This window comes from Canis aureus, chromosome 6, assembly GCF_053574225.1.
Source record: "Canis aureus isolate CA01 chromosome 6, VMU_Caureus_v.1.0, whole genome shotgun sequence".
NCBI lineage: Eukaryota > Metazoa > Chordata > Mammalia > Carnivora > Canidae > Canis > Canis aureus.
Genome location: NC_135616.1, coordinates 46,268,796 through 46,296,795, shown reverse-complemented (window position 1 = coordinate 46,296,795; position 28,000 = coordinate 46,268,796). Strand labels below are relative to the sequence as shown.

The 28,000-nt window shown below is 37.3% G+C and overlaps 1 protein-coding gene across 9 annotated transcripts in view; it reads right to left on the bottom strand.

Annotated features, from left to right (window-relative positions):
• AKT3 (AKT serine/threonine kinase 3) overlaps positions 1 to 28,000 on the bottom strand; it is a 308,906-nt gene that overhangs the window by 175,996 nt on the left and 104,910 nt on the right. Inside the window, exon 1 of one of the 9 annotated variants that reach the window (XM_077901456.1) lies at positions 22,469 to 22,589. The exons of 7 other annotated variants lie outside the window; for them this stretch is intronic. Coding sequence is in view for 1 of the 2 variants with exons in the window: in XM_077901452.1 (XP_077757578.1) it covers positions 19,287 to 19,308 (22 nt within the window). In the remaining variant the exon portion in view is untranslated. Of the gene's footprint in view, positions 1 to 19,286; positions 19,324 to 22,468; positions 22,590 to 28,000 lie in introns of those variants that run through there. One more of the 9 variants, XM_077901452.1, reaches the window with a different exon arrangement.

The window sequence follows — 28,000 nt, the reverse complement described above, 5'->3', positions numbered from 1 at the left end:
CTTTGATAATTCATTTGCACTATTATTTCTTCAGAGAATCATTCATCTGAGTACACATTTTATTCAGTTTTTCATTTTATCAGATGGTTGTTAGAGCATATTTCAACCATTTTAAAAAGCCTTGGTAAATCACCCACACACAGTATCAAGGAATTTTGATGAAAAACACTTATCATAAGGAGGAACATAAAATAGATGTTTGTTTTCCATGTACTAACTGACTAATTGTTTTTAAGAAGAAAGGGGGAAAAGTCTGTTTTCATTGTTAAATCTTGATCAGAACTTGTTTAAACAACATTTTATTGTTCTGAATAGAGAAATTACCTTCTGTGCAATGCTGTAAATAAGTCAAGGAAATGAAAGACTGAAAGACCATGAGTTACCGGAGCTTAAAAACCACACACATGCTCACACAAACCGTAATAACTGTAAGAACACATGGTACAATGCCAAGCACATAATAATCAATAAATGCATATGTATCAAATTTTGATATAAACTATCACCTAACTACCAAAATAGACCTTTATAGCAACCAGATCCCAAGATGCTTGCCTAAGGAGGGACTCATCTTAATTTTAAGAAACAGAGGTACTCTGTGTGACACCAAAAGACACAGAAGGCCAGCTGGTCTCAAATTCGTCAGTTCTCTCCTGGATATTTCTACTTGGTTCTTCAATCTCAAAATGCTGAATCACAGTCCCACAAAAAACTGAACAGAGCTCCACTTTCCCTACAGGTCAGCTTCTTCCCTGGACCGCAGCTACGCAAGCTTTAGCTAACAACACAGGGCTATTCCCCGTGCTGACGCTAGGTCAGCGCTGCCTTGGCAAGTCTCTCATCCAGGCCAACCTAAAGGGGGCTCTCACACCTCACCCTTCTGCTGCTGTGCTGTGCCTGGGCCCAGTCCTGCTCACCCCGCTTTCATCCTCACGCATTTATCCCCCTCCAGATTAATCCTGATGTGTGTACCACTTTGATTTATATCACTATTCTGCTCAAAAATTTCTGACTCCTTCTTGTTTAGCACTAGTCTCTTAGCATCAAACGTAAGCTCCTTCATAATCTCACTCTAACATATATTTCAGATGTAGATCAGCAGTTCTTAAAGCTCCTTAACTCACACCTCTTTACAGCTTTAACTCTGACAACTCCAACAGTATATGTAGGTAGACTACATCTAGGTTTACTGTATCAGGAACCAAAATGAAAATTTAAATTCTTTTATTACTTCCGTTAAAAATAATAAACTCATTATGTGTAATGTAACTCATACATTTTTATGAAAATAGTTACATTTTCTAAAACAAAAAAAAATCAGTGAAAGAGCATAACTTCTTTCCACTTAAAAAAACTCTTTGATGTTTGGCTTCACAGAAGATAGCCAGGTTCTCATACCTGCTTCTGTATTCAATCTACTGTGGTATGTTGTTTCAGTTTAAAATACAGAAAGCAATCTGGTTCAACAGGTATGTAGCCAGGAAGGGCAGGAGTATTCAGATAGTTATGGTTTTCTTTGAAGTTTTCTGAAAGGCTAACTGCAGCGTAGAATTTGAAACCATGTCAAGGAAACTGTTGCACCCTGTTAAGTGAAAATCCACTGGTCTATATTACACACTGAGTGAATCTTTTATACTATGCATGGTTCTGCAACACCACACTTTGGCTATTTAGGAGACACTGGTCCACTGAGATATACTAATCTTTCAAGTATTGACACATTTTATTAGCAAAGTATCATCAGAAAAGTAGGCACTGGGAAGCCATCAAGCTCACAATGGCAGATATATTCTATTTTTTCTTCAGAACTTGATTTTCACCATTGGTCCTAAGTACTGTGAGTTCTTTCTCCTTGCAGTGATATATTCCAAGCACCCACTCCAGTGCTCACCACGTGATAGGTGCTGAATAATAATCTACCAAATGAATGAATAAATGAAAGAGATGTATACAAATACCATCCCAGCACATAAAAGGCACTTAAAGGGAAAGAAAAAGAAACCCTAACTTCCCTCCCAAAGGGAAAGAAAAAGAAGAAACCCTAACTTCCCTCCCTCATTTTGCTTTACTGAAAAAACATGGCCTTGGTATTAATAAACACATGCCAAATTTGCAAAACAAGAATGCTATCTATACTCGGGATCCCTGGGTGGCTTAGCAGTTTAGTGCCTGCCTTTGGCCCAGGGTGTGATCTTGGAGCCCTGGGATCGAGTCCCACATCGGGCTCCCTGTGCGGAGCCTGCTTCTGCTTCTCCCTCTGCCTGTGTCTCTGCCTCTCTCTGTGTATGTCTCTCATGAATAAATAAATAATATCTTAAAGAAAAAAAAAAGAATACTACACTCACAGTTCCCATTACAAAGATGAAGCAAGTTCCTTTCTTGATTGCACTTATTATTTACTTATTGTATTTTTTTACTTATGGATTCCTATATAAAATCTAAAATCATTAGACATTAAACCTCTAATTAGTAATGTCATATTTAGATTTCAAATGCTCCTATAAAACAATAGATTCATACTAGTATAAGATGCTCTAAGTCTATCAGGCTAAAAACTAAGCAATAGCTTAATAGTTACACAAAGGACAAAATAAATTCGTCTAAAAATTTTGAAAGAAAAATGGGACAGCACTATTCTTTATTTAAGCAAAGTACTGAAAACACTTATTCAAGAAATACGAAACTAAAAGAAACAAACATCAAGTTTTCATTTCTAAGAATAATTTCCTGTCAGCCACTAATGCTGTCATGCTCAGTCAAAAGACACAAAACACCATCACATAAATCTTCTATCTTTTTGGTTAAACAAATCTTGGGAAATTTAGAATATTTTATGTGGTCTCCAGCAAGACTTCCGGTTGCCAAAAAGTTCTTTTAAAAATCAATCTGTTATGTCTTCCTGACACATAATACATTACACCAAGACAGTGCAGTAGTCATTCACACAGGAGTAAAATTGAAAAGTCAAAATTTACACTCTTAATAAAATAAAAAATATTATTATTTGCCACAAATTTTGGTTAACAATTTTGAGTTGATTTCAGTTCAATCAAGTCAACAATTGTACTGTCATGTGGGGCTAACTGGATCTCAAACTTTAAGACTCTTGATTTTTGATTGTTGTTTATAATATGAATGGACTTCCTGAGAAGATGTTTAGAGTACATTTACTTATTTATTTGTTCTGGGTCCTGGAGACATAGTGGTGGACAAAAAAATAAAAAAGACAAGGACTCTAATTCTTGGATTTTGTATTCTAGTACTATACCAGGTTTCAGATACCCCTTAAAATTCAGAGGCTTCTGAATACTTCCTGAAAGCAGATCCTTTTTTATAGGTTCCCATTAACATTCTCAAGTCAAGTTCATACAATTGCATGATGTGCTGGCCTAATTAAATATTTATTTTCTAGTTCCAAAAGAGGAACTGAAAAGGGATTCTTTTTCTGCCACAGAAATGGGCCTTAGTAAGGACACAAATTCACAAGGTAGAAATTAAAAAAAAAAAAAAAAAAGCTTTACTGCCACCTACTAGGCCTAAAACAAAAGAACATTCCTAGCTCAAGAGTATAAAAAGTCATAGCTTTCCATGTTACCACAGCAGGACACCATGCCCACTGATGGAAAAGTAGAACTGTTCCTGCAGCCTTGAGGTTCTTGTCCAGCTGGTCTTGACAAAGGATCTGAACACTCTCCTCACTGACTTGGTAGTTGAAGCAGTGAGAGTCTGGATAAGGAACATATTCTCAGGCTGTTCTAAAAATACAGCCAGATAGTCGTTGCTTTTATGGGGCTAAATGCCCAGAACAAAGGTGCTCTCTCTGCCACCAGTCCTTTTAAGATAGACTGCTAAAAGTCAACCACATCTTGTATTTTAAACATAGCATTTACACCTAAATTTATACATGCTGTATTAAAACCAAGCTGTATCATACTTTTATATTTATATCCCATAGGCTTCAACTAATTTAAGACACACAGCTTGGTTGTAACAGGGCGGAAGTCTTGTTTTAAAAAGCAACAGCATTTATGGGGTATCAATTCAACATTTACATGCATTGTCATGATAAACCTGCAGAAAGCGCCACAGCCACACCTGGACAGGATTTCCAGCACAATCTCTTTCCAACTTTCTTATCTACCTTAATGAGGGTCCTTGCAACTCTCTCACACTCCCTGGCAGAAGGTTTTATGTATTTTGAAGAGGGCCCTTTCCAATATCAAAACACATACACTTCCCAATAAGAATCCTGATAGTTTGGTTTCTGTAGTGAGCTGAATGGTGACCCCTCAGAAGATATGTATCCACCCTAATCCCTGGGACCTGGGAACACCACCTAAAATGGCAAAAGATGGGATTAAGTGAAGGATTTTGAGAAGAAGCGCTTATCCTGGATTATCTGAGTGAGCCCTAAATCCAATCACAAATATCCCTGCAGGAGGGTAGAAGTGTAAGGCAGAGGGGGTTTTTGACACACTAAGAGGCCATGTGATCCAGTGCCATACCATTAGCCAACAAACACCTGGAGACCCCAGGAGCTGGAAAGGCAAGGAACAGATTCTCTTCCGAAGCCTCTAGATGGAGTATGGCCTTGCCTGACCCCTGGATCTCTAACTTTCAGTGTCCAGAACTACGAGAGATTTTGCCATTGTCTTTTGTTTTGAACCACCCATTTGTTGTAATTTGTTAGGGCAGCCCTAGAAAACTTACTGCAGTTTCTTAGCACTTTAACCAAAGGCTTGTTTATAGAACCAAAAAAAACCCCCTATTGATTAAGCTCTTGGCATCACTAATACAGAGACATAGTTAATAGTTAATATCTTATAAACGCAAAGGAAAAAAATCTTACCTTGCTCTTATCAATAGGAAAGAATGCTATTTGTCAAATGTGGGGTTAGAGGAGGTTGTCTACTAGAGTTCAGTTTACTTGGTTATAATGCTTTCAGGTTCTGGACTTTTGCCAGCTTTCTTTTTTTTTTTTTTTTTTTTTTTTGCCAGCTTTCTTAATTTATTTCCTGTAGGTTCTTAAAACAAATAAATAAAAAAACCTCAGTGTTTTTCAGTGAATGTTGGCCACAGAGAACATTCTTGATTTCCCCAGCTGAGTACAAATAATATTTTGGCTTTCAGGCTTAATCTTTAATAACCATCTCAGATGGGAGATGGTAGGAGTTTAAATTCATCCTCACTCGGTACCTCAATATTTTGATAGTGTATTCAAGTGGATCATCTTTATTAACAATATGCATTCAACTCAAGGTTATCTGATGAAGCTGACAGGTTCATTTCCCACTACTCACCTAACTTCAAATTACATTTTTATTTGATAATAAATGAATCAACCTAAATTAATCCTCACATACTACAGATTATTTCATTAATACTTCAATAAGAATCACATTTGCATTTTTTAGAAGCTGAAATCATCAAAAAAGTGCCAAAGCAGGAGCTAGGAATGTATGTCTAAAAACTAAAAGAGATTGATGAAAACATTCAAATGGTCTAACATCTAGAATAACCAGGAACTGACTAGATTTGTTCAGACTTACAGATGGAAAAAAGACCCTTAGAAATGAATCAGCTGGTATCCTCATAAATGAACTGTGTCGATAAATATTTGGTTCATGCATTCATTTGTTTGTAAGGCTAGGCTGTGTTCTAGAACCTGGTCCTAACTCTAATTTCTCAAGAAGCAGAAAATCAGATGTGCAGTCAATTCTGCACTAGCCGAGAACAGTGCAGAAATACTCATTCATCTATTGGAGGCCTAGCCTCCACAATCACGTGCTATGCTAAAAACACAATTAGGTAGATGAACTAAGATGTCATTAAGATAGATATAGATAGAATCCAATTGAAAAGAAGCCTATACAAGTATAGCACTGTTTTTCACAAATCCTACACACATGATCATTTAGAACTTAATTAGACAAAACACTGAAGCATCATTTTCAAAATAAGCTACTTTCCTAAGATAAAATATGAAGAAAATGAAAGATGCTGGTTATCAACAGTTGTACTGCAAACAAATCAGGAGTTCTGATTTCTGTACAAGACAGGTGACATGGCTTTTAAAATGACTAACAGCCACTCACAAGTGAGATCACATAGGCTTCCCAAGCTAATCGCTCCCTGAAGAAGAGGGTGAGGATATGCTCATGGGCGTGTCGGACAGAGGCACCACTGTTATCATCACAAAGCTGAAACAACTATAAGCTCAGCTCTCCTGATTAAAGTTTAATCACAATCCACATTTTTAAGATACATTATTATTTATCTCAGAGGGGGAATATGAATAATATCCACACTCGCTATAACTTCTTTACACCTTCTTTATTAATAGAGGGGGAGAGCTAATAGTATTTATACAAAAAAGCAGCAGGCCATGTTACCACTGCAGCTTAAGGCACATGGGTCACATTTTCAGACCAAAGAAACTTTACTTAAGACAAATGCCATATTGTATAATAAAAGTCACAACAAATAGTCCTTGTCAATATAGGATCAAGAAATTTCTGCAGTGAGGCCTCAGTTCCTTCCCCACTCTGCCTCACCCTTGGAATGCTCTAGGCAGGATAACACAATGCTTCAGAAGCAAGGACTTCGCAGCCTCCCAGCCTCCCAGTATGGGTCTGATGCCTGGCTCTTCCACATCTCAGCCTTAGGAACTTTAAGCTCTCTACTCCCAAACTCAGATCTGAAATCAGAGAAACACAACTGTGCCCACCTAAAGGACAAGATGTGCAAGCGCCCACCTGAGCGCAGCATGAGTTAGATTTTGTTATTAAAAATATCATTGTCATTTATGGCAATATCATTTAAAACTCATATCCAACCTTACATTATATATTCCACTAATTATTATATATTCCACGTAATATATTACCATAGTACATTATTCAGGAATATTGTCATAAGTGAGGCAACAAGCCTCACTTGGGTAATAAATGTATTCTATTGCCCCAAAAAACAAAGTCTCTTTAGCTGGTGTCGGGTATATAAAACTTGAATTCTCTGAAGAAATGAAAGGGCTATCCCACAACAAAACACAGCACTGATTTAATACTTCTTTTTCTTTTCTTTTTTTTTTTAATACTTCTTTTTCAAGACAGGGGTAGGATATCAGAGTTTTTTTTGTTGTTTTTTTTTTTTAAAGAGCTAAAGTCTTAGATCTCTCTGAATTATTTTTATTAAATGATACAGGGCACAGTATTGTGAAAATCAAATAATTAAAAATTTCCCAAGAATAGCTTTTAAATCCAGAGATGGCAACTTTCAGTTAAATTAATTTATAGGACTTTAAGAAAGCATTAGTCTTAAATGAAAGTCTCATGGGACAATTTTTACCTAAGACAAAAAAAGAGGTTTAATATTAATAGCAGTGTCAAGTCGATTTTCATGATTCACAATATAGTTAAGTATTTAGTTGCTTGTTGACCGATGCCAACCAAATTTACACATGTGAACTATCTAAAAGAAAATAGAGTGGAATCTTTTTTCGATTAGGAGATTTTTGCAAGTAATTATTAGCACTACAAATACTGAATATATAATTCACAATAGTGTGCTATGTCTTAAATATCGTAAATATAGTAAAGCCAGATATAGTTACTGCAGAAATGTATGATGATAAACATAACAAAACATTTGCAATCTCTGAAATTGTCTGTTCCATTTTTATATAGTGGATTGCAAGTGTTCCATTCCAATTAGTTCCAAGTAAAAGCCCTATGAATGTTTCTCAGGGAATAAAAGAAGTACAATCTCTCACTGAAATTATCATCGTCCTCTCTTACAAGTGTCTTGAAAATAACCCTAAGAATTTTTTTTGTTGGTATTTTCTACACTGCAATGAGCTAGCATAGTAACAATTTTTCAACTCACAGGGACCATCTGAAACATAATTTTTTAAAAAATGGAAGTACTTTTCTACATTCTACAAGCTTACTAAATATATGTTGATCAGGTATTCCAGCTCTTACAAACCCAAAGGTCTGGGTTGTCATTCCCCTTTTTTAAGTCCTTTCAAGCATGTTCTTACCTTGCCCTTGGGCAAATTAAAAGTGTCACACTCTGAGGTGTCATCTGTGCAATCTCCTTGACTGTCATCAACCAGTGCTGGCTGTGTTTCAATAGTCTGAAATTCAATGGGGTCTACAACACCACCCAAAGCACTACAGGCTCCTGCCCTGCTCCCTCATTTTCAGGTACTGCTCATAGCTCAAAGAATCACAACCCAAAGAACAAGCTTCTTGAAACACTTTCATTTAGAACTGGGGGAAATGGGCTTCTAATAGATACATCCATTCAAAAGTATATATTGAGCATCAAAATACACACGCACACTGAGAATGCAGGATCCAGCCACAGGACCTGCCTCACAGAGCTTTAAGTGTAGAGGGCAGCTGCAAGAAGAGAGAACTGAAAAAAGTGGATGCTTTGAGCAATTAAAATGCTAGATGAGAAACTCTCCCATGTCTTTTGTCATTCTTCATGATAAAAGAAGTCACATGGAGGGGTAGGAAGATGTTCCATGCTTGGCATTTCCCAATGGGACCCTTGGGCCTTATGGAAATGGTGCTCAGTAACACTGCGGTCTGATGCCTTCCTGTGGGGAAAGGGGAGGCAGAAGTTACTAGCACATGATCCTTCAACATTTCATGGAAGAGCTAGCTGGTTTGCTGCTGTGTTGGTTCTGGGATCAGGCACTGTACCCATTCCTCTTTGAAGCCTCATGACAGTATAAGCAGAGGCATGGTCATAGTTTAGGATGCTTCTTTCACCTAACATAACGTAGAACACACCTGAGCCTTTCAAGTTTCAAGATCCCGCCTGTGCAGTCTTTTTCTCTCATGGTTTTCTGCACAGTATTGATTAATGAGGTCATATTGCAAAACACTCAAATGTTTAGGATGATTTCACCCTGCTTGTCTGCCTGTCACATAAGGTCACTGAGAGATTTGTCTGCTCTTGTACTGGTCAATGTTACCACTACAACTGACCAGATGGAAGGTGTTTACAATTTTGGTGATTTTGCATTGTGCTTCCAAGATGCCTTAAAAGTTTTCCAGATGTACCCACATTCCTCTGCTTTCCCACATATGCTCCTTCATGATTATTTTGAAAAGTATATTATAGTCAAGAAATTGTGCTTCCACTGCATAATGCATGAACTTGTCATTTTTATATTAGGTATAGTTTTCATATCTCCTTACTAAAGAAGGCTGGGGTCCATGTTTTGCTTTGAAGCTGAAGCAAGTGATGAGAAAAGGACTCCCACACTGAACACCACAGATGTTCCAGTGCAGCCTTTCCTAAGGTCAGAACGGCTGGCCCACTGGTACTTTACCTACTTTCTCATCTTCTGTTTTCCAGAAAACTGCACAATGATCACTCACCTTTAAGCACTATGGTATTTGTTTCCAGGTATTCTATAAATCAGTTAATCAAACAACTCTGGTTCCCTTTGTTTTTCGAAAACATTACACTTCAAACCTAAAATGTGACAGTTACCAATTATTCTTATAAATATAAGAACATCTTAATGCAATTACAGCATTAAGTTTTACTTTGAGAGAAAAGCAAGGTGAATGGAGAGAGAGAGAATGAGAGAGAACAAAACGCATCCACAGAAACTAGCCAACAGAAAAATAGCATCTTGGCAATTTAATGAAGAACAAACCATGAGATTAGTTTACATAGCAGTAGATATGTTGTGGAGAATTACTCAATCTGCACTCAGCTTCCTGCTGGGTTAAATGTGAGCTAAATTATTATTTTGCTTACATTTACGCCCTTGTAGATTGTGAAAGCAGAGCTTTCTTTTTAATCTGCTTTCTGCATGATAGCAAAAAGTCTCCAACTCCACACACTGCATTAAACACTCAGTCATTCTTGCACTATTTAACAAAGTAGCAAGGGCCACAGAACGTTAAACAATTTTGAAGAAATGGACAAATTTTAAAAGATGACATTTTCCAACTTCTTCACTTTGCCACACCATATTCTCTAAATGTTTAAATTAATGTAATTTCCTACATTATATATGTGCTGCAATAAATAGCCTCAATGAGTATCAGATACGGAAGCAGGGAGTACATAACGCAACCTACTCACCACGTATCTCTAGCACCTACCACAGAGCAGGCTGGTATTTATCCATTAATTGAATAAATAAACCTACCTCTATGTAAAGCACATTCATGTCAGAAAAGCTCACTCAAACAGAAATCTCAGTCCAACACAACCTAGCACAACTCAGCCCATTTCTGTTATAACACACCAATGGATGGACAGCATATACAGCCATCACAGTGGGTCCCTGGGGCAGCTGGCAGGAGTGGCAGTAGCACCTAGGGAGGAGGCCTGTGCCATCTGAAAAAACCCTCAGGTGATTCAACCCTCCCAGCCCTATATTCTAATTGCTGCCTCGTAAAATAAAGCCCAACAAAACAGAATAGGGTTTTCTCTTAGACCACGACCGATGGGAGTATCTCCTGTAATAAATCTCCAGTAGCACAAGACCCCAAAATGATCAAGCCACAAACCCTGATATTCTGGGTCTGAATCCATGGCCTTCCCAACACCTACGTTTTTTCCTAGGCAATGGCTGACCGTGACTTGTCTCACAGCAAAGTGGTGAACAGAAGTGCTAATAGGTGGGATAAAGGAGACGTGCTCAGGCTTTACTCCTGAGATCTCCCCTCAGTGACACGGAGAGACAGGGGCCAGGGTGTCCTCACCCTGCACAGCCATGCTGAGGCCCTGAGACACTGCTGACAGGCAAAGGACAAAGTTGAGATCTGAATAAGATCTCCTGAAGTAAACAAAATCCTGCTCTGCCATACTGCTCAAGCCCTTGGAAGGAGGCAGCGTATCACAGTGGTGGGGAGCACATCCTCTGAAGTCCAAAGTTCAGACGCCGACTCTACCACTAACTAGCTGTGTGTCTCTGGGCATACTGCTTACTAGCTGTGCCTTAGTTTCCCCTTCTGGAAAATGGGGACAATAGTTCAGAAGAAATGAATTAATATTTATGAAGTACACAGAACAACATCTGGCTAATACGGAACATTACACAGCATTTGCTAAATGAATAAAGTATGGCTACACAAAAAAGATGCAGTGAGTGCTTAATACATGTAAACATATTAAAGTGGGACACCTGGGTGACTCAGCAGTTGAGTGTCAGTCTTTGGCTCAGGGTGTGATCCTGGAGTCAAGGGATCAAGTCCCGCATAAGGCTCCCTGAAGGGAGCCTGCTTCTCCCTCTGCCTATGTCTCTGTGTCTCTCATGAATAACTAAATAAAATCTTTAAAATAAAAAATAAACTAACAAAAGTGTAGTATTTAAAATAAGGTGGAATTTATAATCTCATTTGGCAGGACCATTATTCCACATTAGTTGAGCAGAATAGGTGCTGGGTCTTTGTGAATGAAATATCAATTTTTGTTACCCACTTTGCTTATATCCTATTTTCATCCCATGTTATTACCGATAACAATGAGTTATGCATCATTTATGCTCAACCAATTGAAATCTGTTGTTACAAATGATAATGCTGCTGTCACAGAAACAGTCTTTCTTGATTCAGTATCTATTAACTATGGAGGAAAAAAATCAAGCACTCCACTGGATCTACTACAAAACATCTCAATGTTTCTTTCAAGTTAATTATCTCATAAAACATTAGCACATACAAAAAGCAAACACAAGAGTATACAACTCATTACTTTGACACCAGTCAAAAGTGCAAGTTTTTTATTGTGCAAGTTAATTATTTAACCTCAAACCACTCTGAATCTGGATATGCCTTAAACCAAACACTCATGTTAGGCTTTCATAAATACTTAGGAATGATACTGTATTTCAACTGGTAGTGCATTTTATATTTACATGTAATGGCTACATGTGCAGTGAAGTTAATTATTCTTGATTTGTATTGTAATGATGTGATTATGTTTAAGTTTATAAAACGGAAGGGAATATAATGTTTCCACTTCAATGAACGTGGCTAGATATTCAAAAGTGTGGTTCAAATAATTTCGAACATCAGAGCATCTGTTATCCAAGAGACAGAAAGCAAAAGATACTCAAGTAAAATCATCTCAACTTTCCTAGGTAATTTTCTTAGCCTCTTTGTAAACTGATCTAATGTAGCAATCTGGGGCCAGTCCCCTGCCTTCATGTTCTTAGAAAAGGACTGAATGGGCTTGATGTGCTCAGCACCCCAAGTATGGAGACAGCTAACATTTTCAAAAGAACAGACCAAATCAAACACTATTCAATTATTCAAAGAAGTCCATTCCTCTCCTCACAGTAAGCTTATCGATCAAATAAAGAGCAGAAGAGCTGCTCCTTAATGTTAAAAATGAATTTACTTACCTTGGCCCTCTGAGGGCAGTATTACCTAACACATAGACAGGATATTTCAGAAAACAATCTACCTACCCTTCCAATAAAAATGATCTTCTAAAAAAACCTGAAATGGGTGTATTTCTCATTATATATGAATATTTCTTTCCTCATCATTATCTGTACCTCTACAGGCATAGGAGTGTGTTCTCAAGTGTTTCTGGTAACTTTGAAAGGAAAGATCTTAAAATCAAGGCATCATCAAGGAAAATGACTTGAGGTATGTCATGAAAGTCATTCAAAATCCAATGAAATGAAAAATGATATAAATGATTCTGCATTATATAAATACTAAGTTCTATTACATTTCTGTCATAATGAACTCTGTAATTTGTTATTTAAAAACTGTAGGACAGGGGGATCCCTGGGTGGCTCAGCGGTTTGGCGCCTGCCTTTGGCCCAGGGCGCGATCCTGGAGTCCCGGGATCAAGTCCCACATCGGGCTCCTGGCATGGAGCCTGCTTCTCCCTCTGCCTGTGTCTCTGCCTCTCTCTCTCTCTCTCTCTCTCTCTATCATGAATAAATAAATAAACAAATCTTAAAAAAAAAAATAAATAAATAAAAACTGTAGGACACCAGAACATATGAACCTTTTAGTAAAGATAGAGTAATTCAAAGAGATTAATATTCAGCACCAAACCAGAGGTGATCAGGTATCTTCTTACAAGCAGCCAATAGCCAAAAGGATTTTATTACAAATCCCTCGTTGATTAATAAAATATAAGACAAATGACAAATGGGTAGGACCTCATTTTCATACTGCTCCTAAAACTGTAAATTTCTCCACAGGCCATGAAGAAATTTCCTAGACCTAATGCAACGTGCACTGGGTGATTTCTTCCTTTTCCTCATAAAGTACCTATTTCACCCAAAGTAGGAAAAAACTTTTCTGGCATTCACTCATCAAAGATTTTTTTTTAGGCTGTTCAAAACACTAACTAGCCCTACATAATACAGTGACCATCCAACAGCACACCACCAATGTCCCACAATAAACCCAGCCCAAACCACAGAGCTATCTTATGGTGAGTGACCTCCTGAGGGGAGATAAAAATTATTATATGCAGGTAAGTACCAAGCTTTCCTTTTACACGGTAAGATCTACTGACATATGGTTTCCATTTAGTGAAAATACACTCTTACATAGAATTTGTATTTACTTTTAAGAAAAGCCTTTGCTTCCCCAGGTTAAGGGATGATTCTCCTCTCAGGAACTATACCAGTACCTGGCATAACTTTGAGTAAACGAGGTTCTTAAAATATGTGCTACTGGAATTAAACAGTTTTATTCTTTTTAAATTATACTATACTACACTACAGAAAGTTTAAGGTCAAAGAAAAAAAATTCTTACATTCCATAAACCTAGTTTACTAAAACAAAAAGTACCAAGAATTAGCTTAAGAGTCAGTGGAACATAATGTAAATGCAGAGAAGGGAAAGAAGGTCACTTCATAAAATTCTTTTCTGTAATAAATATATATACTTAAGTTTAAATATCTCCTCAGAGAGATGCCAGGAAACAACAGCTGCTGTTCTATGCGCTTTCACTTAAAAGTATAAAATTATGAACTTTGATGCTGTGTCCCAGTCTCAAGCAAATAAGTGACTTGCCTAGCCAAAAAACTACACGAACTTCACGGTTTCTGCCTTTGTATCTTAATCATCTTCTGTTCTAAAAAGTGCTACCAAGTTTACCAACATCTTTAATCAGATTTTCTTGAAACTAAAACACATTAAAAAATTTAAGCCAAAACATTTAGCAAGATGCCTTAAAGAATATGTCAGACAGAGAAATACTCTTCTGTTTTCAACATACTGGCCAATATTTTTAAAAATTACTATTCATGCAGGATTTTTCTGAGGCACAATTCAAATGCATCTATATATCATTAACGCTAGAAGCTCCTCCAGGTTTTTTGGATTATCCTGAAAATACACCAAGTACCGGTTTCCCTCATAGGTCTTCACTGTGGGAGTCTCCTCCTAATCTGTGACGCTACATTTCATGGACTCTGGGATATTTCTGCTTCTCTGGTCCTGGAAGTTGTTTGTGGTAAACATGCCATTATTAAAAAATAAAAAAATTAAACGATAACAATGAACTATTTGTATATGAACACTGGCATTTATCACCATGTGTTACTACATGTGAAAACCTCTTTCTGAGAAGCCAGCATCGTGTTTATAGCATTTAGATTGAGGGTTTTTGTTTTGTTTTGTTTTTTAGTGTAACCAATTTATTCTTCAAAACCAAAACAGAAGTCCTTAGTCACTATACCCAGTCCTATTAACCACTTCAACAGCTAAATCAGGCAAGCACTCCCAGGTGCAGCATTCCTGGACTCTTCACCTAAAATTAGGGAGGAAACCTTAGTAAAGAAAAACACTGTTTTTAAAGGGCAAACTTTGCGGAACCACCTACACACATGTGGGTACTAACCAGGCTATGCTGATCTGACCGACACTGTGGCCGGCCCTGGCCACCCTCTTCCCCTCCAGAAAACGCTGTGCCACCCCAGCACCCAGCACTACGTGAGCCTCATCAGTGTCTCCATCTGCAAAATCAAGAGCTGGGACGATCACATCATGTTTTAAAACTCCACAAGAGGATAAAACATTATTTTTAGTGTTGTTTGTTCACTACGATCATTAAATTTAGTCACTGTGATGTGTCTGAAAATCTCATTTTAAAAATAATCATAACCCAAATACAGCTTAAGTGTTGGCCATAGCAGAGAAAAACGGTAGTTTGAAAATAATGAGATTAATACTGAATTAAAGGAATATATACAATTTATCTATTTTGCTGAATTTTTAAGTAGAAAAAGGATTTTACAAGATACAGTATGAAATCATGCCTGAATACTCTCTCATATCACACTCCAAAAGTAGTTACATTCAAAAGTTTTCTTACATTCTCTTTAAACAGTCAAATTCCCTTTAGATTTATGAAACAATCATAAATAACTAGACATAGGTTCTATGAAAGCACCTTACATTTCTTACACAACCTCGAGGACAGTGCATGCTCACCAGGCAACACTCAGAGCACCGTGAGGTGCCCCACTCACAACAGTTACAGACCTGCAAACCTACATACGCATCACATCTCCCAAAACCAAAATACTAACAGCTACAATGGCACAGGGTCCAGACATTCTAAATATATCAGCATCTCATTTAGTCCTCACGAGATCTCTGCGTAGTGTTTCTTGTGGCCTTCTGCTAGCACGTGAAGAGACTGACCCTAAAGTAGGGAAAGTACTTCCATAAAGTCATTCAGCTAAGGGATGTGATATTTAAATCTGGTCTGTGTTAAGTTCAAAGATGCTCTGCCTTTAATGTTTTAATCACCTTAGCATGTATACTTGTCCACACCGCTCAGATTTTGTCAATGGGTCTCAAGAAATGAGAATAAGACATGATGAATAAAGCCCAAAACTGCAAGTTTGCTCTTATACAAGCTTGCTTTTGTTCAGCCACTCAGTGGCATCCTGTCACATCACACTCGCTCGGTTTAATAATGCCCCTACCTACAAAACTTAGCAGGGATGTCAGCACTGACCATGCAACTACAAATATTTATACATAATTCCACATACAAAAACAAGGGCATATCTGTGGCCTTCTAAATAAAAGAGAAAACTAACACAACAAGACAAAGGCAAGGTCCAGTGTGGCTGTTGAGTCTCTAAGCCTTTCCAGCAAACACAGATTAGAGTTCACTTGAAGAGAAATTGACAGTGAGCTCAAAAGTTTTTCTAAATAGACCTGACCTCTATTTCTTTACAAAGAGTGGAAAATAACAGATAATCTTTCTTCCGTCCTTTCAGAAAGACGTTACTCTGGACACAAAGCTCTGTCAGTTATGTTTCCCTTTCAACCACACGTTAGGCATTTCTGCTTAATAATTATGCAACAAAACCCTAAACGTTTTAGGAAAACAGGAGTTTACCAAAAGTCAAAGTAAAAATTCTTTATAATTACACCACACACATTTTTTGGTAATATAAATCCAAACGAGGAAAAAGGGGGAAAGAGAAGTCAAGGCTTCTCTTTTTGTTCTTTGTTAATTCTACTCATATACTGATTGATTTTAAGATTTACAAACATTTTAAAAAATAAATAAAATAAAATTTTACAAAAATTTAGTGTCCTGGAAGAGAAACGCCTTTGAGAAACCAGAGTTCACATCCCTGTTTCTTCTCAAGTGTTTAAAGTCAAAAGGGATTAAACAGGTATTTGGTAAACATTCCAAGTGTGACCGTAGCATTTAAAAAAAATTACAGCAATACCACATCTCTGATACTTAATGACAAGAATGGCTCAGAAGGAAACCTGCCGCCAAGCCAATACTCCATGATGACAATGCACGCCTGTCATTTACAGAATCAAAGACGATCGAGAGAGAGAAAAAGAGTATTAACCAAGAAGGCCTGGTTCCCATGTAACTCTGCTTCACGGCTAGTCCCATCTAAGTTCAAAGTAGGACAGAATTACTTGGTAAAATAAACTCGGGACTCTCTATCTCACCCCTAGTGGTCGGCCATAAAATAAATCCATTCAGTCCCAAGTAACGGTTGAAGGGACTGAGTGTTAAACTGCTCGTGGCTCGTGTACACAACTAGAAGCATGGCAATTTACCGGCCCGACTTCCTAACCAAAATCTCCCACTAGCAGTTAACAATTCACACCCAGTATTAAGCAACTAGATTAGCTGTCGTCTCTACAGGGCAGCCAGAAAGTCTGCGTTGCCATTTAGTGGAGAAGCTGCTTTCCGCAACTATACGTGCATAAGAGAAGGAAGAGGAAGTATTAAGTCCCTAAACTAATTAACAAAATAAGGGGGAGGGGGGAGGCAGGAAAACAATGATAATTAGTATGTACCCTTGGTTAACCAAATCCACACATACATTCATTCTGTATATGCACAAACATCAGCAGCATCATAAACCGTCTCAAGTTCTAGCCATTATTCAGTTCGACATCTGCACATGTTTATGCGTCTCTCCAAACAACCTCTTGAACACCCTGCTGGAGCTGTCATTTTTTTTCTTCTCCCTATCTGGCAGATGGCAAGTCAACAATCGGCATCAACAGCAGCCGAATATCTCCCCCTCCGTCCCTACCCCCCTAAACAGACACAATAATAACTTCTTTGTGCTTTCCTACAATGCAGCTGCTTAAACCATTTCGCTACAAGGCTGCTTTGCCTTAATAAAAAAAAAAAAAAAATCCCTTCTGTCAAGTCTAAAAAGCAGCATAATGTTAAGCAAGCTAAAGCCACAGCACAGCTGCAAACGGGCAGACACATTGACAGCTCCTCCCTTAACAAAGCCCTGTGAATTGAAGGGGGTTCATCTGAGGCTCACACAGTAATTAGTATAAAAAAGTCCGACAGCCTCTATTATGCTAAGGGAAAAAAAAAACTGGACAGAACTGGGCTGCTGTTTTGCATCAAGAGTTCTGCTGCAGAGTAGATAAATCATGTTGGGTTTTTTCCTCTCTTTTTAAAGACAGTAATAAGGAGGATGAGAGAAGCTAATTTGAAAACTTGGACACAGTAATTGTACCATATGGTGAGCATTTATCCTTTCTGAAATGCACGCTAACAGTCACTTACATGCACACTGCTTTGTTTTACAGTTGTTATTCTCCCTACCATATTCATAAAATGGATTTGAATATCTGATACTCAAGAGAAGTTGTGTGTAATTAGCAACAGAACTGCCTGGCTTTAATTTATTGGCCTCGCACTGCAATCTAGTAAATGCAAAACAAAATTAAACAATGTGTCCACTTGGTAAAATGTTTTTTCCTTAACTCAGTAAAAAAGAAGGACGACCAGGACAGGTTCAGAGTGTTGCTAAGTTAAGGTATGGTATATTTTGAAAATTCCAAAACAAGAAGCTATAGCTATTGAAAACATTTCTACGGACCCATTTCAAAGATACCAGATCACCAAAATGATCTTTCATTAAGACCATCTGGTTCAATTCTGTATCTCACTGAAGCAGATGTAACTCTTCTCCATACATATCAGTAAATCTAGACCTAAAAGAATTTCCTTGTATGTGTCCTAAATTTTTTTCCAAGAAAATCTGTCAATTATTAAATACTTAATTCAGTACTATGTGCCAAGCACCCTGCTAAGGCACAGGGAGGAGGATATAATGTCAAAAAGTCTTCACATATCTAAAATAAAATCTGAATATAAACTCGCTTAATATTTTTGTCTACTTCAAAACCCTATAAAAATCCACCTACTATTTGAAAAAAGTCTTCAATAACATCATTGCTTATCAAGCATTGCTTATCAATAACAGCATTGCTTATCAAGGTCCAATATACATCAAAGTGACATTTTTCTGACAAAATATTGTGTAAAAAACAACTGTAAGAGTTTTTCTCTAATCAGAAGTAGATTCATTTCAATGCCAGCTGTGTGCCTCTAAAGATCAAAATATAAAGTCTTTATCTTCGATAAACTACACTCTAAAACCGAAATACTCGACTAGAACACATAGGATCATTGAAACTTCAAGGGGAATGAAATCATAGGTCTGAATTTCTATGATTTACATGTACCCACAAGTATTGCCCTGATCGCTATTTTGGGGATATGAAAAAGTAAAATACTTTACTGAATTATTAGGTCAACATAGAAATAAAGAGTCCCCACTCAAGCTTGAAGTCATCTGTGATTTTAAAAATACATATGTCAATGGTTAGTATACTAGAAGACTGATCCTACTGAAGAAAGCAGGTGTAGTTAAATTGAGAAGGAACAGCCCTATTGAACAAGCTCCCCCAATGTCCAGGATCTATCTCTATTTTGGCTTAGAAGATACAAACTTTATCATCCATTACCGGTATAGTGGCTTCTCTTCATGGTACCAATCAGGCCAAAGGACCAATTTACCTTAAGATAAAAATATCTCATTTTTGTATGCTGCTTTACAATTTATGGAATATTTTCAAATATTAAAATGATCTTAAAAGCTCATTCTGACAGATAATTTGATTTGACATATACACGGATGCTTTGTTTGGGGAATTATCTGGCCAGTAATACATGTCTGAGTCTGTAAACTTTCAAACTAGGTGAATCCTATTATGTAAATAAGGTCATCATACTGTCTGGTGTCAAAAAAAAAAAAAAGACTCAATCTACATAATGAGAAAAATAAATGTTTTTCTAAAACTGTGCAGAAATATATATAGTACAGTAACTATCCTAGTTAGCGAAAGAAATAAGAGAATAAAATCATTTGGACAATAGGGTCAAAGACGTGGCCATCAAATGACTGGCCTCTTTATTACACCACAGTAAAAAGCCATTCTTTGGATAAATAGGTACTTGGTTCCATTTAGGGAAATCAGGTTGAGGAAGTGTTTGTAAGCTTAAAGCTCCATTCAGTTACAATACTTAAGATGTTGGATATGAATATAAGATCTGAAAACTGAAGGGAATGATGAGCTTGACTTCTTTATCTGATCATTAGTGCTTCCTAGCAAAATCCATCAACAGTGTCTAAACTACCTGAAACCATTTCTCATTATCTCAATAACAGTGCAAAAAATCTAATTGTACACAGAGACAAATTAAGGCTATTTTAAAAGTCCTTTCTAATATGAAGCATTTGTCAAGAGTACAAATGATAGCTCTGAAAGAATGTTTTCTTTGTGTAATTACAATTCTGAGGACTATCCTTTCCCTAAGCAGGAGACGGAGAGGGAGAGAAGGAAAATCAGGTAGAAGCAGAGGTTAAGAAAATGTGCATAAGTTAGACCTGCACAACCCAAGGATACCAGCAAATCCAGTAGGCATCATCATTTTGATTTACCCACCATGAATCTCTTTAAGGGCTCATGCCTAACCCCCAATCACAGAAGTTGGGAGGTCCTCTTGTTAAATGTGAAATACTAAAGTCCCCCTAAAGGTTTAAAGGTAACACAATTTATAGTGGATGGCGTATTCCTAAATACTTGTGAACAGTTAGTCAAAAGCTGTGACACAGCACTGGGCAAACAGTGCAGCGGGCTACTGGTGCCCTCACTTTGAGGGCAAACAGGAGCCAAGCCTTCAAGATTCAAGACTAACCCAAGCACGTGGACTTCCTCAGCAAAAATACAAGCCATGCCACAGTTATAATACATTTCTCATTTCTGTAACAAAAGCAGAGCAATTAATAATAATCCCTATTGTAGAATTTAAAATTAAGAGGGCCTACAAGTTAAAAATGATTACTTAATATATCATTATGATGATGTAGAAATGGAAGAACAGTATTTCCAGAATCATATTCAGTAGGAAGCTTCAAAGATACACCTTTGATATTTTCTCTTTAGCCTCAGTGCGCTTTCAGGGCTCTTCCAGATGCCAGGAGAGAAAACCCACTGAAGCTAATACAAGCAGAGGATTATTTATTATAAGAGTATAAACAAAAAATATATATATAAGAGTATAAACACCTCATCCAAAGAAAAGAGCTAGCGCAGGTAGAACTTCAGCAAAGAGATCTGTGAAATTGCAAACACCACTTCCCTTTGGTCTTGTTCAAGGACTGTGCACTGTGTGGTCAGGGTCTCTATCTGTTCTCTCTTCCCCCCTCTCCCCAGCCCTCTCCTCTCCCCACCAGAATGTCTGCTGCATCTGTCATATTGTCTCTACCTGCTAGTTCCTCAGCTTGCTAACAGGGGCTGTTCCCTACTAAACTCAGACTGTGGGCAGCCCGTAATGGCCACTCCAACTGCAACATGAGCTAGGGCTTCACCTCCCTGTTGCTTTGCTGCTTCGGTCTTTGGCCTCTCCAATCACCTGAAGAAGCTCTTGGGTCAGATGCCCACTTATCAACCTGACTGGGACAGGGGTGTTTACCTCCCAGACAACAGGGGGTGACAGTGAGCTTCCCTCAGAAAGGGCTGTGGATAAAGCAACAGATCACTGGCATCTCCAGCACACTTGGCCAGGTTAAGTGTGTGTGTATACATGTGTATGTTTCCAGAAAGAGATTTCTAGCTTAGCAGATTAAACAACTGGAAAAATTACTAATAATTAAAGGCCTTATGGAGTAAGTCACTGAATATGTTATATATATAAAAGAAACTTACCCCAAAACTGCTTTGTGTTTTGATAACCACCAAACAGAACTATTAAGGCATAGGCAGAAGTCACTTGAATCCATCATTTACTGTTAGCACATGAAAAAGTTATGTTTTTACCCCAATGAATAGTTTTATACACTATATTCAAGAAGAACACAAACTGCAGAGCAGAAGCATGCAGTGTCCCCCAAGATCTGCAGGAGGTACATTCCAAGACCCCCCATGGGGGCCTGAGACTGCAGAGACTGTCCTGCAGACAGGACTGAACCCTGTATGTACAATGTTTTTTCCCTAAAATCCGTAATACAGCTAGTAAATCTTTATATCCATGATAAAGTTTAATTTGTAAATTAGGCAGACTACAAGAGTAAGTAATAATCCACCAGGGTGGGGGAGAGGCAGGAACTACTGTGTAAATAAATGACTTCTATGTAACCATATGACAGGTCCTGTTTGTATCACAATCTTTAGTTACAATAGGAACTGTACTCCTGCCACCCTCCACCCCAACAAGGATCTAAATGTCTACTCAAGAAAAGTCTTGTTCTGTAGTTTTTAAACTGTGCATGAGGATCATTCATTTTCAAAGATGAGGCAGTATAAAAAATACTAGAAGCACTGGCCAAACCATAGACAAGCCTCCAAAGGTTATTTGTCAGAGATTTCAGGCTCAGTTGACCACAGGAAAAAATGTTACTAATATAAATGGTAGTCCATTCCTCCATAAAGCCCTTAGTTGAAAAACCACTACCCAGTAGATGTAATCCCAAGACTTCATGTTTTTACAACACGTCATTTTGTTCTCAATCTCATTTCACAATGTCCCCCCCTCAACCTGGGAGACAGGCTGGGTATTAATATCCCCATTACTATTCTCTGCCCTAGGAGACAGCACACAGAGAATGGGGAGATATTTTGTTCAGCCATTTCCAAACTGCATGTACCTGAGAGAAGAGATAAGAAATTGAGTCTCTTCTTGTTAGATGACCATGTATCAAAGACAAAAAAGAAATCGGAGTGTAAGCTTGTGCCAGATTGTTCCTTAGGTCGCTAGTAACACTCAGATTCTAGAATGTTATGATTTTACAGATTAGGAAACCAAAACTATGGGCTGGCAAGGGAAATGTGCATGGACTGGTTCTTTTGACTGCAAGTCCAGTACAGTTCTAGCTAACCTATATGCCATAGAGCATACATTCTATGCTATATTTGTTAGAAATCCTGGAAACATAAATCACCTTTAGCACTTCTATTTTTAAGATGAATTATAATGAGTTCAAGACATTGAACATACAACATATCTATGGTCTTCTACATGCATGGGAGGAAGTATATGGTAAAAGAAGACTGCCATATTCTTTTTCTTTTTCTTTCTTTCTTTTTTTTTTTTTTTTGAAAGATTTGAGAGAGAGAGAAAGAGAGAGAGAATGTGCAGGGGGGAGGGGGAGAGGGGGAGAGAGAGAATCACAGGCAGACTCCATGCTGGGTATGGAGCCCAAAGTGGTATTTGATCCCAGGACCAAAATCATGACCTGAGCCAAAGGCCAAGAGTCGGACACTTAACTGACTGAACCACCCAAGCACCCTGAGAACTATATTCTTTTTATGACGCATGGTATGCATAGAAAGAAAGAAAACTTTCTATCAGACGTAGCCACTGCTTCCAGACCAATGATGCCCAAGGCCCAGGTCACATAGTTTCTTAGCACTAAGCACATGTGCAGCTAAAGCAGCTGTGGACAGTGATTAAAAACCTTTACCTCTTAAAGCCACTGCCACCACTGGCAAGACTAAGGACATGGGTATTCCTAAGTTAACAACAACACATATTCTCTTTACTATCATTTACAAAGGATATGAAAATCGGAAATATCAGGTCAGTCATGTAGTATATTTCTAACTAACATATTATTAGCTCTTCATTTTTAAAGCTTTTTTGAAAAGCTGTCTAAGCCACAAATATTTTACCATTTGCTTTCTTTATTGGGTGATAAAATCCAGTTGTGAGGCACAAAAAGTTAAAAGCTAACAACTGAAAATATAAAGTGTAAATGTTGGTAAAATGAGTTGTTGAATGTTTTCCTCTTTAAATATTCTATCCAATATTTTAATGTCTGAAACACAAGGTATATTCACCTATATTTAGGCATTGTATAATATGATATACTGTATTAAAGATATGCATAAAACACGGCCATAATTCAATTATCTTCATGTACCTAACAGAATGACTCATTCAGGAAATAATTCAAGTAATGAATCTAAATCACAGCACACAAGATATATAGGTTGGCAACTCCTCTGTTCATTTAAATATGTCACATTTTCTGAATATCATTGTTGTGTCAAGATATTCATTAACCTACAATAAGCAACCAAAAAAAAAAAAAAAACTGCACAGGGAATGAGGAGGCAAAAATTCTTTTTTAAACAACTAATAGTGTTTTTAAAATCCTCTCCAAGGGGCGCCTAGGTGGCTCAGTCAGTTAAGTGTCCAACTCTGATTTCAGGTCACGGTCTCAGGGTCATAAAACTGAGTCCCACATCAGGCTCTGCACTGGGTGTGAAGTCTGCTTGAGATTCTTGCTCTCCCCCTCCTTTTGCCCCTCTTCTCCTCATTCATTCTCTCTCTCTAAAAATAAATAAGTAAATTCTTTTTTAAAAAAAAACCTCTCCAACTCTCAGAGTTGATTTTCTTATTCACAACATCTCCTATATCTCCAACTCCCAAGGACGGCCTCTTAATTTGCCTATATTACAATTCCAGGCTCTAAATTGTTCCTACCAATTTCCTAACACAGCACCCCACTTGCTTCCCCTCACTGAGTTCCATGCAGACTCCTCCCTCCAAGTGGAGTCACACTCAACTTCTCACTCCTCAGTTCCACTTCCCTTTCTTGACTCCCACCTCTAGTTACTAACAAATGAGAATTAAATTTTAAATAAATGAAATCATTCACTCTAACCAGTGTCGAATGTATTAGTGAGCTACTGAAAGAGCTAAACACCAAGATCTTACTCGCAAACACAACCAAAATTGACTTGAGGCTCACATAAAGTCAAACAAATGCACCTTCTCCATAGGTGGCTCTTTTCCAGGCAGTGATTCAGGGACCCAGACTCCTTCCTTGGCCTTATGATTGCCAGGAGAAGGGACAAGAGGAACAGAACTGACACAGGAGATGTTTATGAGGCATGGCTGGAAGTGGCGTATCTTAATGCTGCTAACAATTCAGAGGCCAGAAGGGGGCCTGTTGGCCACACCAGCCATTAAGTCAGCTGGGAAATATGGTCTAACTCCTGCTGGGGTGCTGGTGATGGCATGCACAGAGACTGAGTGACTATGTAGCCAATCTCTGCTATATGGAACTTATTGTAAATTCTTACATTACTGCCTTGTACTGTGAAGGACACATAAAGAACGAAAGCAACTGTTTAGCTATAAATGGTACCATGCTGAAGGCAGGCAGGCAGGCAGGCAGTCTCAACCACTAAGGAACTTAAAATCTTTTTGTAAGATACCCCAACCCCACATACACACACACACACACAAAACAGTCAAAAAACACGTTTCATTAGTAAAAAGTACTAAATCACATATGAGCAAGTGTCCAATATCACTAAAACACAATAAGTGCAATCTTCCTTTGCTTGACTATTTTCTTAAGAGTTCTGAGGTTTTTATCCTGTATCAGGTCTCAACCTGATGTGGCCTACTTGTGCTGATCTAAAAGATGTGAGGAGAGAAAAACAGACTTGGTAACATCACAATATTGCCTTAAAAGAAGAATTTAGCCAGTTAAAGAGATACTCTCCTCAAATACAAGTATCTTTTAAAATTATACACTAGTAATAGGCAATGAATGTTAATGCAGTTTGGGACAACACAAAATGTAATCACAACTTGTCTTTTTATTTTTTTAACATCTTCCTAGCTCACGGTATATCTTTCAGAAAAAATAAGCATACAAACCATTCTTTCAAAGTAGATGCTGTAACACATTCCACTGGCAAAGAGGGCTGCCAAGGATAAATAACTAGCACTCTTACAATTCTTATATCTTCTCACTGTTTTTTATATCATGGAAGAAAAAGAAATTAACAAACCCATAAAATTTATTATTTCATTATAACCCTATTCTATCCTGCCTTCTTAAAGAAGGTATCCGCATAATATAGGCATAGAATCAACGGCTGTCAGTGCTAAAAGGAAACATTATTAGTGCAGTATTGGATAATGCTTGCTATCTGTTGCTCCTGGACAAGGAACATCAGAGGTGAGATTACCCTATAAATAACATTTTTTAAAAGATAAAATAAATACAGGCATGATGATATGCTTCCATTTTTATACTAGATTTGAATCTCTTCATATTACATAATAAAAATCTCTAAAAGAGCCAAGCATAAAACATTCCAAATAATTTCCAAACACATTTTGGAAATGAATACATTTTAATTTTGCAGTCGCTGAAATTTATACAGCTTAAAAGGTCATAGCAGGTGTTATGTCATTCTCATGAACAAAACGTTTAACATTAAGAACAATGCATATGTTTTGACATATCTGCTGAAATCATGTTGCACGTATGCTTACATTTGAACTTGTTATCATAAGAGAAACACACTATAATATGAAACTTTAAGAAAAAAAGATATATAGGTTGAAGGAGAAAGAACCTATATTTACAATTCCATCAAAGCAGCTCCATCTAATTTTTTTATTTTTCTAAAATATATTCCATGCACGCCTTTGAGTTCATGCACATGAATAAAATGCTAAAGGAGAAAAACAATATAATTACCAGAATTTGTTTTACAAAAGGCACTCCCCAATCACAAGACATCTTTTCCAGTGACCCTCATACTCCCAGGCCAAAAAGCCTTTAAATAGAGGATCCTCACATTACACATAGAGAGTCAACACATTCTTTCAAATGAACAAGATGAGCAAATTCCAAGCTGGAGCAAACCTGGATGAGAACGCCCAGTCTAATCCCCACCTGAAAAGGAAAAATTCTTCCTAAATGCAGAAAAATGATGTGAAGATTCATGTCTTCAATAAAGTTATCAACTCAGAAAAAGAAATTTCATGACAAATCCTACCTCAAATATGTAACATAAAAACAAATCACTATAAATACTTTGTCTAGGAAGTAATTTATCTTTCTCCAGAAATAGATGAAAGAAATCTGGGTACTTTTTTTTTTTTCAAAATTATCAAAGCTACTTTTCATTTAACATTTCCAATTTTTATTTAAAATATTCAAAATGAAACTGTTGGTGTCTATCTGTTGTCCTTTTTTTTTAAATACATCATTTTACAAGTAGTAATACAGTCTGAAAGACAATTTATAAAATCAACTAGGTGTTATTATAGTCAAAATAAGCAAATCATAAATATCTGACCAGCTCAAGAAGCATTATTGTAAAGCAGCTAAAAACTCAATCCTGATATAAGGAAAACAAAGTTGGCTGGCATAGGAGAGTATTTTGAAGTGCTTTCTGAATACCTCAGTCTCACACTCAAATCAGAAGCATCTGTCCGCCAACTGTCAAGATAATGTCTAGCCTAGGAGCTTTCCTGAATTCATCACTATTCATAGATGCCTGTCACTACTCAAAAAAAAAAAAAAAAAAAAAAAAAAAAAAAGAAGAAGAAGAAAAAAAAAAAGGAAAAGAAAGCCAGGCTTTCAAAGCTATTTTCTTTTTCTATATGTCACAGTAGAGGTAAATATAGAATTTATCACTTTGAACCTAGTTGATTTTGACTCAACTGCCCTTCCATCTCCAGATCTGAGACTACAAGTTAAATGTTCTTCAGAATTCTAGACAAGCCACTGGGTCACATTAATACTTCCCACTTTATGTAGTTATTGAATTCAAGGATCGGATCCCTACACTCAAAGCCTCCACACCTCACCATTACTTTCAGAACCAGATAGAAGATAAAAGCATAACCCGACTACCAGCCCCTACGGGAAATGGTACAACAATGCATCAAATATTTTCACTGGCTTCTTGTTCGATGACACTACAAAATTCCATTTAAATACAGTTGTCTCTCTCAAGAACCTTCATCTGAAACTGATTCCTACAAAATCTACATCCTTTTTTTTTCCAAGTCAGATACAACAAATCATACATATACATCGTCCTCAAATGATTCAGAAATGCTTTTCTGGGCCATTGTCCCAATGTTGTGTGAGACAGGAGGTCCTGAAATGAAAAAGTCTACATATACCCAAAAATAATGGAGACAAGATGAAACAGGGCAAAATCAGGGGAAAATGAGGGGAAAAAAACCAGTAGAATTCAAAGAACAGTTGAGACTATTCCTCACCGAGTACTACTCAGTTGTCCTATTTTCTACTTTACATGGTAACAGAACCAGTTGGCTACATCTCTATTTTTAGTTATACATAAACCCACATACATCAGTGAGCTATTGTATGAAAAATCAGTAATCAAAATAA